This window comes from Catharus ustulatus, chromosome 6, assembly GCF_009819885.2.
Source record: "Catharus ustulatus isolate bCatUst1 chromosome 6, bCatUst1.pri.v2, whole genome shotgun sequence".
Lineage (NCBI taxonomy): Eukaryota > Metazoa > Chordata > Aves > Passeriformes > Turdidae > Catharus > Catharus ustulatus.
In genome coordinates, this window is record NC_046226.1 from 54,114,723 (window position 1) to 54,128,591 (window position 13,869).

Genomic DNA, 13,869 nt, shown 5'->3' on the forward strand with positions numbered 1-13,869 from the left:
TCGGCGCGTGCGCGGCACGTACCACACCGGGGGCTGGAGGGGGCGAACGGAGGACGGCCGGGAGCGGGAGCTGCGCACTCCGGGCGCGGGGGGAGCCCGGGGCCGGCAATTCCCGCTCCCCTCGGGGATCCCCCCCACCCTTAGCAGACGCTCACCAGCGGCACAGGATTCCAGATTTAATAGCAAACCATACAAAAAGTATAAAACCAAAGAGCGGGTGCTGCACCAGGGTAGCACCGCTTTGGGGGATGAGGGGGCACAGGGAAAAGGAGGAGGCGGGAGGCACATCCTGCCCTTCCTCTACTTGAGGTCCATGAAGCGAATGTCCATGATGAGCAGGAAGTTCTTGGGCAGGGGGCGTGGAGCCGGGGACAACACAGTGAAGACCTGGCGCTCCAGGTCCACACCGGTAACCACGATGAAGCCGGCCACGCTGGTCTCGGAGATGTTGTCATCAGGGCTGTCGGCAGTGCTGACACTCAGCAGGTGGTGCACCATGTCCCGCCCCGGTGTCACCGGCACCAGCTTCAGCTGGTTGTCCTCCTGTGACATTCCCAGCGGTAGGCACGAGTCCGGGATTGTGGGCGCGCCCACCTTGTAGATCTTGACGTCGGAGAACTTGACGTCAAAGGCGTGTGGGTAGAAGCAGCCACGGAAGCCATAGAAGTACTCACGGATGCGCTCGTCCCGGCATTCCCGGCGGAAGTCCTTGGAGCGCTCCACCACACCGCCGGACTTGGGCAACAGCACGGTACGCACAAAGTGGGGCAGGTCCCGCTTGAGCTCGTTGTAGAGGCGCTCCTGGTCCAGCACCACCACCACGTCCACCTCGAAGGCGGAGGCAGCGTGCACCAGCGCCTGGTAGCCCGAGCTCTTGACCCAGCCGCAGGTGTTGATGACGCAGCCGCTCACCGACGCCCGCCGGTTCACCTCGCACCGCTGGTTGAAGACATCAGCGAGGCACGACGTGATCTGCGGGAGGAGGGGTCACACAGAGGCACCCGTTCCCCACACTCGCCAGCGCTGTCCCCCAGCTCCTTCAGAACCCTCAAGGCCTTATTCTGGGCGGCCACCCAGGGCAAAATCGTGGAATTGTAGAATGGTCTGGGTTGGAATGGGCCTTAAACCCCATCCAGTTCCCGATGGCAGGGACACCTTCCACCAGCCCAGGATCCTCCAAGCATCTCAAGGCACCCATGAAGGGTGTCACCATCCTCACAGTAAGAGAATTTCTTTCCAATATCCAGCCTAAATTTGTCCTATCACTCCAAACCTGTTCCAGCCCATCCTATCACTCCAGATCCTGATAAGAACCCCTCTCCAGTTTCCCTTAGCCCCTCAGGATGGAAAAGGCAGCTCCGAGGTCACCACACAAATTTTCCTCCTCCAGGCTGAACTGCCCCACCTCTCCCAGCCTGTCTCCATAGGGGAGGTGCCCTTACTCCTCCGTGTCCTCCTCTGGACTCCCTTCCCACCCTGATCCTTCCCAGCTGGGAAGGGGTGACTGCCTGTGCACGAGGCTGAAGCCGTTTTTAAAACAGCAACAGCGGGAGCACCCTGCGGATTCAGCCTGGGGAACTCTGGGGCCAGATCCAACCCAGGGCGAGCCCCCCGTGCTCACCTTGTTGTAGAGCTTGATGTTGGTGCCGGGCGTGGTGGAGCCGAAGTGGTAGACGAGGGGGGCCTGCAGGGAGAAGCCCTCCTCCACGTCGGCCGGGCGCTCGATGTACAGCGCGCCCATGGTGCCGGGGATGGACACCGAGCCCTGCCCCACGTCCAGCTCCACGAAGGTGGGCCGGCGGCCCAGGCGCACGGCGTAGTTGAGCAGCAGGCGGCACACGGTGGTCTTGCCCACGTCGGTGGGCCCCACCACCATGACGCGGGGCCCGCGCTCGTCCTCCCGCTCGGCCTGGCGCCGCATCTGCTCCAGCGCCGTGTGCGTGTTCAGGTACAGCAGCATCGGCGTGTCCCGCGACACGTAGGCCACCTCGGTGCGGCCGCTGAGCTGGACGGTACAGCCGTGCCACGTGAACACGGCCACCTTGGCGCCCGCGTCGAACGTGAACTTCTTGTTGCGGGTGAGCTCGGTGCCGAACACCTCGGCCATGCCGGTCAGCAGCTCCAGCTGCACCGTCTGCGCCGCCTCCACCTCGAACCGCAGCTCCGTCTCCCGCTCCAGCTCGAACTTGGCCACCTGCTTCTTCTCTTCGCCGCCATCGTCCGCCATGACGGCGACGGGGGGGGGGGGTCCGGGGCCCGGTGCCCCCCACCGGCAGCGGCCGCGACGGAAGTGACGTCAGAGAAGTGCGCCAGGAGAGCGGGTGGCCCGGATCACGTGGGGCGCCTGGATCACGTGAGGAGGGGGCGTGTCCGGACCAGTCCCGCTGCTCGTTTGCATTTCATTTGCATATCGTCCGCGGCCCCGCCCCTAGATTGCATCTCGTTACGGTGGAGCTCCCCTTCTCCCCCCGCGCGATCCCTCGGGATGAGTCCCAGGCTCGTCTGCATGACGTTCGCATGACATCTACACAGGGACACACAGAGGGACACTGGGGACAAGGCAGAACAGGGGCACATGGTGGGGACACGGGGGACAAGGCGGGACACAACGGATACGGGTGACACGGAGGGCACGGAGGGCCGGGGTAGCCGCGGGGTCGCAGGGGGACCAGAGGGACCGAGAGGTGCCCCCGCGGCCGCAGCGCATCCCCGGCGGCCAGGCTGACGTCGGAGGGCCGTGCGGTGACGTCACGGCGGCAGTGGCGGGTGGTGACGTCACGGCCGCGGGATGAGTCACGGTACCGTGATGCGGCTCCCGGGCACGCAGGGCCCCCCCGCGCCCGCCCCGGGGACAGCGGCGACAGCGGCAGCGGCGGCAGCGGGGACAGCGGCGGGCGGTGAGCGGCCCCGGCCCCCGGGAACCCACGGAACCCGGTACCCCCCCCCATCGTGTCCCCCAGAGACCCCCAAAGCCCCACCGAGCCCCCCCGTCGTGTCCCCCAGCGCTCCTGTCATTGCCCCCCCAGGCGATACCCCTGTCCTCCTTCGCCGCGACCGCAAATATCCCCCCCCAGCACGCCTCCCGGGAACCCCCGTCATCCCTGCCGGGACCCACAGTCCACCCCTTGGGACCCCGTCATGGCACCTCGGAATCCTCATCACCCCCCGACCAGGACCCCCATCATTTTTCCGTCCGGGGGACTCCCCTCACCCTTCCTCCGGTTCCCTATTCACCCCTGCTGGGTACCCGCAGTTTTCCCCCTCAGGACCCCTATAATCTCCCCGGGGACCCCTACTCCCAGGGACTCCCAGACACTTCGAGAAGAGACCCCAGACCCAGCTTGGGTTGCCCCCTCCTCCCCCAGTCCCTCAGGCCCCCCTTGCCCCCCCTCTCTCCCGGTGTCCCCGCTGCCCGTCACTCCTGCGATGAACCGCCCGGTCTCAGCCGGCTGAGGACGTGGAGCGCCCACACCTGAGAGACTGAGGAGGGGGTCTCCCCTCACCGCTCCCCTTCCCTCTTCGCAGGCCGCCCCCCTTTTCCGCCTCCTTCTGCCGGGGGGCCCCGGCGGAGCCTCCCGAGCCCGTCCGGGTGGGACGGCGGCTCTGGGCGCGCTGCTTCGCTGCTTCCCCTGCGAGCGGCTGTGCGGGGGCTGCGCGGTGCCCCCCGGGGCGCTGCCCCCGGCCATGCCGCCCCCGGCCCGCCGCCGCCTGCCTCCGGCCGCCCGCCTGCCCCCGCGCACCTTCCGCAGTTACCTGCCGCGCTCCCACCGCACCTACAGCTGCGTCCACTGCCGGGCGCACCTGGCCCGCCACGAGGAGCTCATCTCCAAGGTGCCACCCCTGGGCTGGGTGGGGACTGGCCCTCGCGTACTGGGACAGTGGGAGTCCCCCTTGCCGTGTCCCCGGCGGGGTCTTAGGACAGCGAGTGTCACTTCGCCGTGTCCCCAGAGTGTTGAGTTTCTCCCCATGGCGTCCCTGGCGTGCCCAATGTCCCCCTGTGGTGTCCCCAGAATGATGAGTGCTCCCCTGGTGTCCCGAGGCAGGAAGCATCCTCCCCACACCCCCCCACAGCCTGATGTCCTGGGGCTGGCAGGTGACCTGCATGGTGCTCCCATGGAGGTGACCGTGTCCCCCTCAGTGTCCCCGAGTTGGCAGGTGTCCCCCTGTGGTGTCCCCAAGCTGGTGGCGGTGCAGCGGGATGGGAGAAGGACGTGGAGGGAGGGGTGCTGGGGGATGTGGAGGACCCGGCAATGACACTCGCCGTGTCCCCACAGTCCTTCCAGGGCAGCCACGGCCGTGCCTACCTGTTCAACTCCGTGTGAGTACTGGGGGCACCGAGGAGGGCAGTGGGGAGGGGGAGCCCCGGGGGTCCCCGGGCTGGCTGTGCCAAGCCTGTGGGACCCCCCACTCTCGGTGCAGGGTGAACGTGGGGTGCGGCCCGGCTGAGCAGCGGCTGCTGCTGACGGGACTGCACTCGGTGGCTGACATCTTCTGCCAGAGCTGCAATACCACCCTGGGCTGGAAATATGTGAGTGCCCCCCCAGCTGCGACCCCCACCTGCTGCAGGCACTGCCCGGGGACCCCAACCCCGGTCTGGGCACCCCAACCCCTTCCATGAGCATCCCCGGGTACCCCAAGCCCCGCCTGGTCACCCCAACCCCTGCCCTGGCCATGTCTTGGCACCCCAACCCCTGCCACGGGCACCCCAGTCCCTGCCGTGGGCACTCCCAGGCACACCAAACCTTTGCTGTGGACACCCCCAAGCCCTGGGGAAGGCAGCGCCCATCGGGGTATGGGGGGGCTGACACTGTGTCCTCCCAGGAACAGGCATTCGAGAGCAGCCAGAAATACAAGGAGGGGAAGTTCATCATCGAGATGTCGCACATGGTGAAGGAGAACGGCTGGGACTGACTCGGGGGCGCAGCTGGGACTTGGAGGGCGCGCTGGGTGACCCCCTCCTTGGCACCTTCTCGGTGCCCCCTGTGTGGCACCAGCCGCGGGGATTGCAGGGCTTTTATAGGGCAATAAAGGCTTTTTTTTTTTAGAAAGGTGCTGGTTGTCACCTGCCCCCGAGGCTGCCACCACCCCCGGCTCACCCTGGCACACAGCCCTGCACAGAGTGGAGGTCCCTGGTGGCCCCAGCCTGTCCCTTCCCCTCCCCACACGCAGGAGGCAGGAGGTGGTTGGTGCATTTATTGGGACCCCGAGCTGGCGGGGAAACTGAGGCACCGGAGGAGCAGGGATCCCCTGGTGCCCTGGGGAGCTGGGGCGAGTGAAGGGCGAGCAGATGGGAAGGGAGAGGGGAGAGGTGGGAGGGAAGGGAGGAAGCAGGGAGGGAGGGAGGAGAGGAGAGAAAGGAGGGACAAGAGATGCAGAGAGGAGAAGGACGGAGGAAGGGAGGGATGAAGGGAGGGAGGGACAAGGGAAGGAAGAATGGGAGGAGAGAGAAAGGAAAGGGGTAAAGGAGAGAGGGAAGGAGTGAAGCAGGGAGAGGAGGAGGCAGGGAAGGAGGGAGGAGGGAGAGGAGGAGGCGAGAGGGGAAGGATGAAGGGATGGGAGGAGGGAGGACAGGGACAGGAGGTGCAGAGTCAGGGCTAGGGATCGCTGAGACGGCCCATGAAGACAGGGAACTCGCCGGTGTTGTGCCAGAGGACGAAGAGGAAGGGGCGCAGGGCTTCCAGCACCAGGGCCGAGCGCGCCACCGAGGTGGCCATGGCCGCCGCCGCCTCCACGCCGGCCTCGTCCAGTGCCAGCACCGCCCGGTGCTGCGCCGTGTCCACCGCGGCCGGGCCCCGCGCCAGCCCGCACAGCTCCGCGTCCAGGAACAGCCCGAAATCTGCGGCACCCGGCCTCAGCGCCACCCCCGCGGCACACGGGGACACCGGGGCAGCGGGGGCCGAGGGGACACCAAGGGGACCCGGGGGCACCATGGCATGCGGAGAAAACCGGAGGAATAGGGACATGGAGACGCAGGGACGCAAGGGGCAGTGAGGATAGAGGAGACGTCGGGACACAACGGGGACACTGGGGGGCGCCAGGGGACACACAGGGATACGGGGAACACCGGGGAGGTGGGAGATGTTTGGGCCGCTGGGAACATGACAGACGGCACGGATAATTTGGGGACACCGGGATGTAAGGGGACATTAGGGGCGCAGGGATATTGGGGGTTTTGGGGACCTTGGGGAAAGTGACTCCCAGGGGAGGGGCCCGTGACATCCTGCAGAGAGCGTCACCGCACAGGGAGTGATGTGACCCCGCAGCCCACTCAGCCCCCATGGTGCCATCGGAGGTGTCCTTACCCATGTCGTGGACCACAGGCACCACGTCCAGGGCGATGTCGAGGCGCAGGCGGGGCAGGGACAGCGCAGTGGCCCGGGGCGCGGTGCGGGCCGCCCGCCGGAGCAGTGCCAGGAAGGTCGTGGGGTCCAGCGCCCGCTCCACGGTCTCCAGAGGGTCCAGGGGCCCCCGTGGCATCAGCACCACGAGGCTCAGCCCCCCATTCAGCTCCAGCCGCCCCACCTGTGGGGCAGACCCCCACCTAAGGGCCACCCCATGGACCGGCACCCCCACGGTGCCACCAGGGAGGCGCCAGCTTGGCATCCCTCAAAGTCCCAGCGGGATGAGGTCACAGCCTGTGCCCCTTTCAGCGCCAGGAGAATGACATTAGCCTGGCATCCTCCCCGAGTGCCGCAGGAGTTATGTCACAGCCTGGCATTCCTCCTTAGTGCCACTGGAGTGACATCATGCCATTATCCTCCCAGCAGTGACCCCACCAGACCCCAAACACCGGCCAAGGGGTACCTGGACCTGCAGGCGGGAGTCGGTGAAGGAGGCCACGGGATACTTGGCGCTGGTCATGGTGGGCACCATGCGCGGGGGGTGCCCGGGCCGCTGGAAGGGCAGCAGCACCGTCTTCTTGCGGTCCAGCGGCGTGCGCCAGGCAGCTGTGGGAACACAGCACCGCGGCTGGGGGCGGGGGGCACAGGGCGGCCTCAGCCCCGCGTCCCGGGCCCGGGGGATGCCCGGAGGATGGTGGATGGATGGTGGATGGACGGCAGGGCCGTACCGCGCAGGTGAACCGCGCTGAGCAGCAGCAGGCGGGGCTCGGGGGGCAGCGCGGACAGCAGTGAGGGCAGCAGCCCCTTGCTGGCCTCCCGCACCCAGGCGTTGATGCGCTGCAGGTCCAGGCTCTCGTTGCCGCTCAGGGCGTACGGGCGGGCGCCGTAGAAGCGCAGGGAGTCGTTGAGGAAGCGGGGCCGGAGGTGCAGCTCTGCGGGCGGCACGGTCCCGGTGTCAGTCCGGGTATCAGTCCGGGTGCCCAGCCGGCAGCGGCGCCCCACCGACACCCGGTGCCCGACTCACCCGGGTGGTGGAAGATCTGGGCGGCCGAGAAGAGGCCTGGCGTGCTGGCCAGCTGCTGCAGGGCACCGTGCACGCAGTCCAGCTCCGGCGGGTACGCCAGGAGGGCGGCCAGACGCTCCTGGGTTTCTCCGCGGGCGCCTGCGGGCACAGGGGAAGCTCAGCAAGGTGCTCCGGATGGGACAGCGGTGACATGGCGGTGCCGGTACCCGTAGGCGGCCCCTCACCCAGCAGCAGGTGCGAGAGCCCCGTGGCGACATTGATGGGGGAGAAGAGCAGGTTGGCATCGGGCTGGGCAGCCTCTGCCATGTGCTGGTAGAAGCGGACGGCAAAGGTGACCAGAGCCTCGGCCACGGCAGCCCGCTGCTCCCCCGTGGGCTCCCCGCAGGTGTCGGTCGGCTCCTCGTCCCCAGGGCACGGCGGGGCGCTGGTGCCAGGCGTGGGCACTGCCGTGGTCTCATCGGCGGCGGTGTCCAGCTCCTCCGGTGCTCCCTCCGGCGCTGTGGGGCTGGGGCCATCGGTGACACCCCAGCCAGGCAGCCCCTCGGGGTGGGCACTGGGGGTGGGTACGGGCAGGACGGAGGTCCCCACGTCCTGCGAGGGAGCCGGGGTACGGGCAGGGGGCGCAGGCGGTGTCGGGGGCTCTCCGAGCAGGGGCTCCAGAGTGAACACCTGCGCACAGGGATTTATTTGAGGGGGGCATGGGGCACCCGGGTGGGGATTCAGGTGAGGGGGTACAGAGAGGTGTTGGGGCCAGGGAGCCCGTGTCCCTGGGCCACACTTACCCGAGTGACAGTGACCGTGGCTGTTGCCACTAGCCACGCCAGAGGCAGCCACACTATCTTGATGGGCATGCTGGTGGAAGGGCACAGGTCAAGGGCAGGACAGACACCCAGCACCCCCACCCCGGCACCCTGCACCACCCCTACCCCCACCCCGTGCAGCCCCACCCCAGGGTGCCCCCGCTCTGTCCCCCCGGCTGTGGGGCTGGGAGGAGGCAGCACCCCGCGCCCACCTGGGTGTCTGGCGGGTCGGTCCCTGCGTGTCCAGCGGGCGCTGGGGGATCTGGCCGGGTCAGACCCTGCCTGGTTAAAAATTAAGGAGGTTCCCGTAAATCAGCCGGGACACGGCTGATGATGCGGGGGCGCCCGTGGGGGAGGGGCAGGGGGATGCGGAAACAGTCGGGACGCGGCCCCGTGTCCGTGTCCCGTTTTGCTCCCACCAGACTTTCTGTCACCCACCACCCGGGGTGAGGAGGGTCGCCCCAGGCCCATCTGCCCTCACCCACCCGTGCCAGGGGCGCGGCCGGAGAACCTCGTCCCGCCCGCCCAGAGGCGTGACTCCACAGAGCCCATCCCCGTGGCACCGGGCACCGATCACCATGGCCGGGCGGATCGCCAAGGTGGGTACCGGGGGCACCGGGTGTGGGGGTCCTGGTGTTCGCACCGGAGAGGGACCGGGGGGAGCCGAGCTCGCGGTGCGGGAGTCCCGGTACCGGGGAGCAAAAGGGGGTTCTGGGGAGTGTTAGTGCCAGTGTGGAGTTGCTGGTATCGGGAGAGGCGGCTCTGAGAGATGTGAGTTCCCGGTGAGGGGGTCCCGGTACCGGGGAGAAGCAGTGCTGGGGGTGTGAGTGTCGGTGCCGGGTCCCGGTACCGGGGAGCAAAAGGGGGTTCTGAGGAGTGTTAGTGCCAGTGCGGGGATACCAGTACGGGGGTGGGGGAGAAGCGGTGCTGGGAGATGTGAGTTCCAGTGCAGGGGTCCCGGGTGCCGGGGTGCGAGGGAAGCAGTACCGTGGTGGAGGGTCTCCGGTGCGGGGGTGATAAATACCCCTGCACGTTTCGGTTTCGTTTCCCCGGCGGGGCAGCCCCGCCCAGAGGCGTGTCCAGGATGCCGGCCCCGTCCATAAAGGTGTGTCCGATAATTAAACCCTGCCTATTAAGGCGTAGCTCGCAGGCGACCCCGCCTAGAAGCGTGTCCGGCAGGAGGATTGACCTATGGAGGGGTCGCTCGGGACACACCTCCGCCCCAAAGGGCGAGTCCCGAGCGGCCCCCCCGCCCCACCTGCCCCACCCCTTCCCGCAGGAGCTGGAGGAGGCGCGGCGCTGGGAGGGGGCCCGCGACGTGCGGCCGCTGGACGGGAACGTGCGGCGCTGGACGGGGCTCCTGCTGCCCGTGCGTGGGGAGAGGGCGCGGGGGGACGTGGGGGCACAGAGAACTGCGGGGAGTCCTGGGGAGCGGGGGTCCCCGGCGGGTGTTTAGGAAGGATGTGCCTCTGGGGGCATGGGAAGGACTGGGAATGTCTTACTGGGTGAGGGTTTCTCTCAGGACAGAACTGGGGAGGGTCCCTCTGAGAACACTGCGGCTCCTGGGCTGGGGACACTGGGTGGAGGTTCCCCTCCTGAAGGGCTCGGGCTGGGATGGGGGAGCCTCTAGGGGGGCACTGGGTGTCAGGGCTGGACAGGCCCCCCCAACCCGATGGACAGAGGGGGCTGAGTGCCCGTCATATCCCGGCAGAACAACCCCCCATACAACACGGGCGCCTTCCGCTTCGAGCTGACCTTCTCCCCGAACCACCCGCTGGAGCCCCCCTGCGTCACCCTCCGCACCCCCATCTACCACCCCAGCGTGGACTGCGAGGGCCTCGTCTGCCAGCCCCTCATCACCCACGTGCACTGGAAGCCCAGCACCCGCGCCATCCAAGGTGGGCACCGCGGGGACAGGGGAACAGGGCTGGGGGTGCCCCTTTTAACACCCCCCTGCTCCTGGGGGTGACCAGCACTGACCCTCCTGCTCCTGCAGTGCTCCAGGACCTGCTGCTGCAGCTGGACAGCCCTGACCTCCAGCGGGTGCTGCGGCCGGACGTGGCCCGGGAGCTGCAGGAGCGCCCCGAGGAGTTCCGGCGCCGGGCAGAGGAGCACACCCGGCTCCACGCCGAGCCGCGCCCCGACCCCCAGACATGAGGCAATAAATTCTCTCCATCACCTGCTCTGGCTCCGTGGTGCCTCTCTGAGAGGGTGGCGGGGTCCAGGAGTTGCTGCCCCCCACGTGCCAGCCCTGGGGAAATCACCCTCCTGGTTGGCTGTGCCCCAACCTGGTGACAGTGCCCAGACACTCGCTCGGTGCCAGCGTTCCTCCCTCCAGAGACGAGGCCACCACCGCCTGGCACGATGGCCTTTACTGCTGGGTGACAGAGCAGGGTACAAAGAGGGGGATGGCACAGGTGGGGGGCTGTGGGGGACCCTCTCAGCGCTTCTTGGTCTTCACAAGCCCCTTGGCCACCAGGCAGCGGTACAGCTCCTGCACGTACGTGTACACGCACTTGGCGTCGGGCACCGGCAGCCGCACCATGTCCTCCACCTCCAGCAGCGGGGCACAGCCCGCCCGCTCTCTACGGGAGGGAACACAGCGGTCACCGGGGCCGGGGATGGCCCGGGGGACCGAGGGGAGGGGGGGCTGAGCTCACGCACTCGGCAGTGGCGAAGGCCAGGGCAAAGTTGTCCCGGCGGGCGTTGGGCTCCAGGGTAGCAAAGTCGAAGGCGTCGGGGAAGAAGCTGTGCAGGAGGGCACAGAAGGCCAGCCCGCTGCCCCAGCTCCCCGAGAAGTTCTGCACGTCCACGTTCTGCCGCAGACAGGGGGGTCAGGCCATTCCCGGACCACCACCGGATCCTCCCGCCGCCCCCAGCCTGCACTCACCGGGTACCCGCGGGTGCGGGCGCGGCACCACTCCAGCAGCATCGTCTTGACCGTGGCGGCCCCCCCTGAGCGCCGCAGGTGTGGGGCTGGGCCCTTGGCAGCCCTGGGGGGACCTGAGCTGTGAAATCCCCACACCCCACCGTCCCTCATAGGGACGCCCAGTCTCTCCGTGCTCACATTGCTCCGTGGCTCTGGACCCCCAATGCCCCATGGTCACACAGCCCACCCCACCTCACCCCCCCACACTGCCCTATAGACCCCCCACTCCTCCCTGTACCCCTCATTGCCCCACGCTCCCCAATATCTCCTCTCTCCATACCCTCCCTCATTGCCCCATGTCCCCTCAGTACCACCATTGCCCCGCAAACCCCCAGTTCCCCTATGACCCCATTGCCCTGTGCCCCCCCAATACCCCCACTGTCCCATGTCCCCATCCTGCCCCCTGATTTCCTTGGTACCTCCCATGGCCTCATGGCCTTCCAACACCACCACCGATCCCTGGCTGCCCTACCACCCCCCAATCCCCCGTGTCCCCCATTCCCTCAATGCCCCTCCTCTCCCCCATGGGGCCAGGCCCCCCTCACCCTCCGAACTTCTCCAGGATGGCAGAGCGCCCCTGTGCCCGGGACCCCACTCGTGGCCGTCCCCCGGCCCCATCCAGCCTCAGCCTCTGTCCTACTGAACCGGGGGCTGCCTTGTCCCGTGGCCCCCCTGCTGGAGAAGTCCTGCAGGCACACACGGGTGGGAAAGCCATGAGCAGGGGGCTGTGGGGTGCCATCCCTGTGGTGGGGCACTGGGGTGCCACCTGTGGGGACACACCTCTTGCTGCCCCCCGCGTCCTCGGTGGTGCCAGCTGCAAGGAGAGAGGAGGGGTCAGAGGGGTAGAAGAGGGCACCCACACCTCCCTGGGCACCCCAGTCCATGGGGAAGATGGACGCTGTGAGGGAGCAGTGACCCCAGGATATTCGGGTGCCATTGCCCAAATGGCTCTTACCTGCGGGGGACGTTGGGGATGCCGGGGATGTGGGGGACGTAGGGGATGTGGGGGATGTAGGGGACGTGGGGGATGTGGGGGTGGTGGGGGACGTGGGGGTGGTGGCCCCCTCTGGGGACGAGCAGGGAGGGAACTCAGGCCACAGCTCGTCGTCCTCGTCCTGAAGCCAAGTGGGTTCCTGTAAGCAACAGGCAGGGTGGCACTGCCAGCACGAACAGTGTCACTCACACAATGTCCCTGGCACTGTCACCCTGGCTCTGGCACTCTCACCCTGCCCCAGTAAAGCCTGTTCCTGTCCCCATCCGTACCGCAGCTGCCCTCCCCACCAACTCCACCCCTGGCTGTGTCACCACCTCCCTTCCAACCTCTTCTCACCTGTCGGCGCCGAGTGCTGTCCGCTGCTGCCGGGGCCGCTTCTCCCCCGGTACCCTCCTCGGTACCCCCTCCGGTGCCCCCGGTTGTCCCTGCCTGGGCATCGTCACCACCACCCCCGGCCTCACCCCCGGCACCCCTGGGTGTTTCTGCCCCGCCATCCCCGGCAGCCTCTCCCCCCTTATCCTCCCCTTCACTCCCCATGTTCTTCCCTTTACCCCCCGTGTCCCCCGCATCGCCCTCTGCTTCCCGAGCTTCCTCCCCACCCTGGGGAGTCGTCGCCTCCCCGCTGCCCTTCCCCGGCCCCGCGGCGGGGACAGAGGGGGTGTCCAGGACGGGGCTACCGCGGGTGGGGGTGCCAGGGGTCGGGGTGTCCGAGATGGGGGTGCCAGGGGCCGGAGTGCCAGGGGCTGGGGTGTCCGAAGTTGGGGTGCCAGGGGCCGGAGTGCCAGGGGCTGGGGTGTCCGAAGTTGGGGTGCCAGGGGCCGGAGTGCCAGGGGCCGGGGTGTCCGAAGTTGGGGTGCCAGGGGCCGGAGTGCCAGGGGCTGGGGTGTCCGAAGTTGGGGTGCCAGGGGCCGGAGTGCCAGGGGCTGGGGTGTCCGAAGTTGGGGTGCCAGGGGTCGGAGTGCCAGGGGTCGGGGTGTCCGAGGTGGGGGTGTCCGAAATGGGGGTGCCAGGGGCCGGGGTGCCAGGGGTGGGGGTGTCCGAAGCGGGGGTGTCCGAGGTGGGGGTTTCAGCGTCTCCCAGAGCTTCCATGTTGCTGTGGTCACTGCTGCAGGGGCACAGAGTTGTCACTGGGGTGCCGCCCGAAGACGCCCGTGCCCCCCATAGCCCCCCAGTCCGGCTAACCCTCTTCCTGCCCCTGTCCCCAAGCCCTCCTCCAGCCCTGGCACTCACACGTTGGGCACCCCAATTGCCCCACCCCGGCTCCCCCATTCCCCATCCCGACACTGCAACAGCACAGCCCGGTCCCTTCGCGTTTTCCTGAAGCCCCCCAAGCCCCAAACCAACCCCATATTGCTCTCCTGCCCCACTTTCCCTCCCCCACACGCCCCATGTCCCCTCCCAACCACCCATATCCCAACCCGGCACCGCCATGTCCCTCTCCCGGCCCTCCTGTTCCCACTACCGACCCCCTATAACCTCTTCCCTGTCTCCCTTGCTGCCCTCCGCTGCTTCTCCCCGGTGCCCCCAGCCCGCACCCCCAGCCGCTCCCCGTTCCACCCCCGCCCCGAGTAGCCCCATTCCCCTCATTCCCCCCGTTCCCCCCGGAGTCCCTCGCCCCGTACCCTCCGGCTGCTCCCGCTCCGCTGCCCCTGCTGCGCCCTGGCCCCCCCGCCCGGCGCTATTTTTACCCGGCAGGGGCAGGTGCCGCCTTCACTCACCGCCCACCCGCGGGGCACGCGTGGGGCCGGGCCGGACACCCGGGCACGGATGGGGAGGGGGAA

General features: G+C 68.2%; 5 protein-coding genes across 7 annotated transcripts; 2 read left to right on the forward strand and 3 right to left on the reverse strand.

Moving 5' to 3' along the window:
* Positions 1–163: 163 nt before the first annotated feature.
* CLP1 (cleavage factor polyribonucleotide kinase subunit 1) lies at positions 164–2,859 on the reverse strand. The gene is given in 5 exon segments (XM_033063704.2): positions 164–972; positions 1,622–2,242; positions 2,245–2,310; positions 2,312–2,388; positions 2,391–2,859. Coding segments are annotated over 5 exon segments (1,623 nt in total). The 5' UTR covers positions 2,578–2,859; the 3' UTR covers positions 164–300.
* An 8-nt stretch (positions 2,860–2,867) lies between these two features.
* YPEL4 (yippee like 4) lies at positions 2,868–5,044 on the forward strand. 2 transcript variants are annotated; one of them, XM_033063706.1, is made up of 5 exons: positions 2,868–2,897; positions 3,526–3,831; positions 4,275–4,318; positions 4,420–4,528; positions 4,822–5,044. In XM_033063706.1, the coding sequence occupies exons 2-5, from the start codon at positions 3,685–3,687 to the stop codon at positions 4,909–4,911; spliced, it is 390 nt and encodes a 129-aa protein (XP_032919597.1). In that variant the 5' UTR covers positions 2,868–2,897; positions 3,526–3,684; the 3' UTR covers positions 4,912–5,044. The 2 variants fall into 2 exon arrangements, with proteins under 2 accessions (XP_032919597.1, XP_032919596.1); XM_033063705.1 differs by having other exon boundaries at positions 2,870–2,934.
* Positions 5,045–5,594: 550 nt separating this feature from the next.
* SERPING1 (serpin family G member 1) lies at positions 5,595–9,236 on the reverse strand. Its single transcript, XM_033062795.1, has 9 exons — positions 9,153–9,236; positions 8,378–8,447; positions 8,148–8,217; positions 7,590–8,034; positions 7,366–7,503; positions 7,070–7,273; positions 6,805–6,947; positions 5,809–6,522; positions 5,595–5,765 (listed from the first exon to the last, which is right to left on the reverse strand). Exons 3-9 carry the CDS (start codon positions 8,214–8,216, stop codon positions 5,595–5,597), a joined length of 1,884 nt encoding a protein of 627 aa, XP_032918686.1. The 5' UTR covers position 8,217; positions 8,378–8,447; positions 9,153–9,236.
* Positions 8,467–10,328, forward strand: UBE2L6 (ubiquitin conjugating enzyme E2 L6). 2 transcript variants are annotated; one of them, XM_033061475.2, is made up of 4 exons: positions 8,467–8,764; positions 9,445–9,534; positions 9,877–10,063; positions 10,162–10,328. In XM_033061475.2, the coding sequence occupies exons 1-4, from the start codon at positions 8,744–8,746 to the stop codon at positions 10,320–10,322; spliced, it is 459 nt and encodes a 152-aa protein (XP_032917366.1). In that variant the 5' UTR covers positions 8,467–8,743; the 3' UTR covers positions 10,323–10,328. The 2 variants fall into 2 exon arrangements, with proteins under 2 accessions (XP_032917366.1, XP_032917365.1); XM_033061474.1 differs by lacking the exon at positions 8,467–8,764 and having other exon boundaries at positions 9,177–9,534.
* A 194-nt stretch (positions 10,329–10,522) lies between these two features.
* Positions 10,523–13,177, reverse strand: SMTNL1 (smoothelin like 1). Its single transcript, XM_033062796.1, has 7 exons — positions 12,425–13,177; positions 12,050–12,227; positions 11,861–11,908; positions 11,640–11,733; positions 11,056–11,158; positions 10,830–10,981; positions 10,523–10,750 (listed from the first exon to the last, which is right to left on the reverse strand). The coding sequence occupies exons 1-7, from the start codon at positions 13,175–13,177 to the stop codon at positions 10,606–10,608; spliced, it is 1,473 nt and encodes a 490-aa protein (XP_032918687.1). The 3' UTR covers positions 10,523–10,605.
* Positions 13,178–13,869: the final 692 nt, after the last annotated feature.

What these genes read in the sequence shown, in the direction of transcription:
- YPEL4 (XM_033063706.1), top strand. Translation starts at nt 3,685, where the DNA reads ATGCCGCCCCCGGCCCGCCGCCGCCTGCCTCCGGCCGCCCGCCTGCCC. An exon ending in ACGAGGAGCTCATCTCCAAG is followed by an intron (nt 3,832 to 4,274) that starts GTGCCACCCCTG and finishes GTGTCCCCACAG; the next exon opens with TCCTTCCAGGGCAGCCACGG. An exon ending in CCACCCTGGGCTGGAAATAT is followed by an intron (nt 4,529 to 4,821) that starts GTGAGTGCCCCC and finishes GTGTCCTCCCAG; the next exon opens with GAACAGGCATTCGAGAGCAG.
- SERPING1 (XM_033062795.1), bottom strand. Translation starts at nt 8,216, where the DNA reads ATGCCCATCAAGATAGTGTGGCTGCCTCTGGCGTGGCTAGTGGCAACA. An exon ending in CCAGATCTTCCACCACCCGG is followed by an intron (nt 7,274 to 7,365) that starts GTGAGTCGGGCA and finishes TGCCGCCCGCAG; the next exon opens with AGCTGCACCTCCGGCCCCGC. An exon ending in CTGTTCCTGGACGCGGAGCT is followed by an intron (nt 5,766 to 5,808) that starts GTGCGGGCTGGC and finishes GACACGGCGCAG; the next exon opens with CACCGGGCGGTGCTGGCACT.
- UBE2L6 (XM_033061474.1), top strand. Translation starts at nt 9,250, where the DNA reads ATGCCGGCCCCGTCCATAAAGGTGTGTCCGATAATTAAACCCTGCCTA. An exon ending in GGACGGGGCTCCTGCTGCCC is followed by an intron (nt 9,535 to 9,876) that starts GTGCGTGGGGAG and finishes ATATCCCGGCAG; the next exon opens with AACAACCCCCCATACAACAC. An exon ending in CAGCACCCGCGCCATCCAAG is followed by an intron (nt 10,064 to 10,161) that starts GTGGGCACCGCG and finishes CTGCTCCTGCAG; the next exon opens with TGCTCCAGGACCTGCTGCTG.
- SMTNL1 (XM_033062796.1), bottom strand. Translation starts at nt 13,177, where the DNA reads ATGGAAGCTCTGGGAGACGCTGAAACCCCCACCTCGGACACCCCCGCT. An exon ending in ACAGCACTCGGCGCCGACAG is followed by an intron (nt 12,228 to 12,424) that starts GTGAGAAGAGGT and finishes TGTTGCTTACAG; the next exon opens with GAACCCACTTGGCTTCAGGA. An exon ending in ATCCTGGAGAAGTTCGGAGG is followed by an intron (nt 11,159 to 11,639) that starts GTGAGGGGGGCC and finishes AGGTCCCCCCAG; the next exon opens with GGCTGCCAAGGGCCCAGCCC.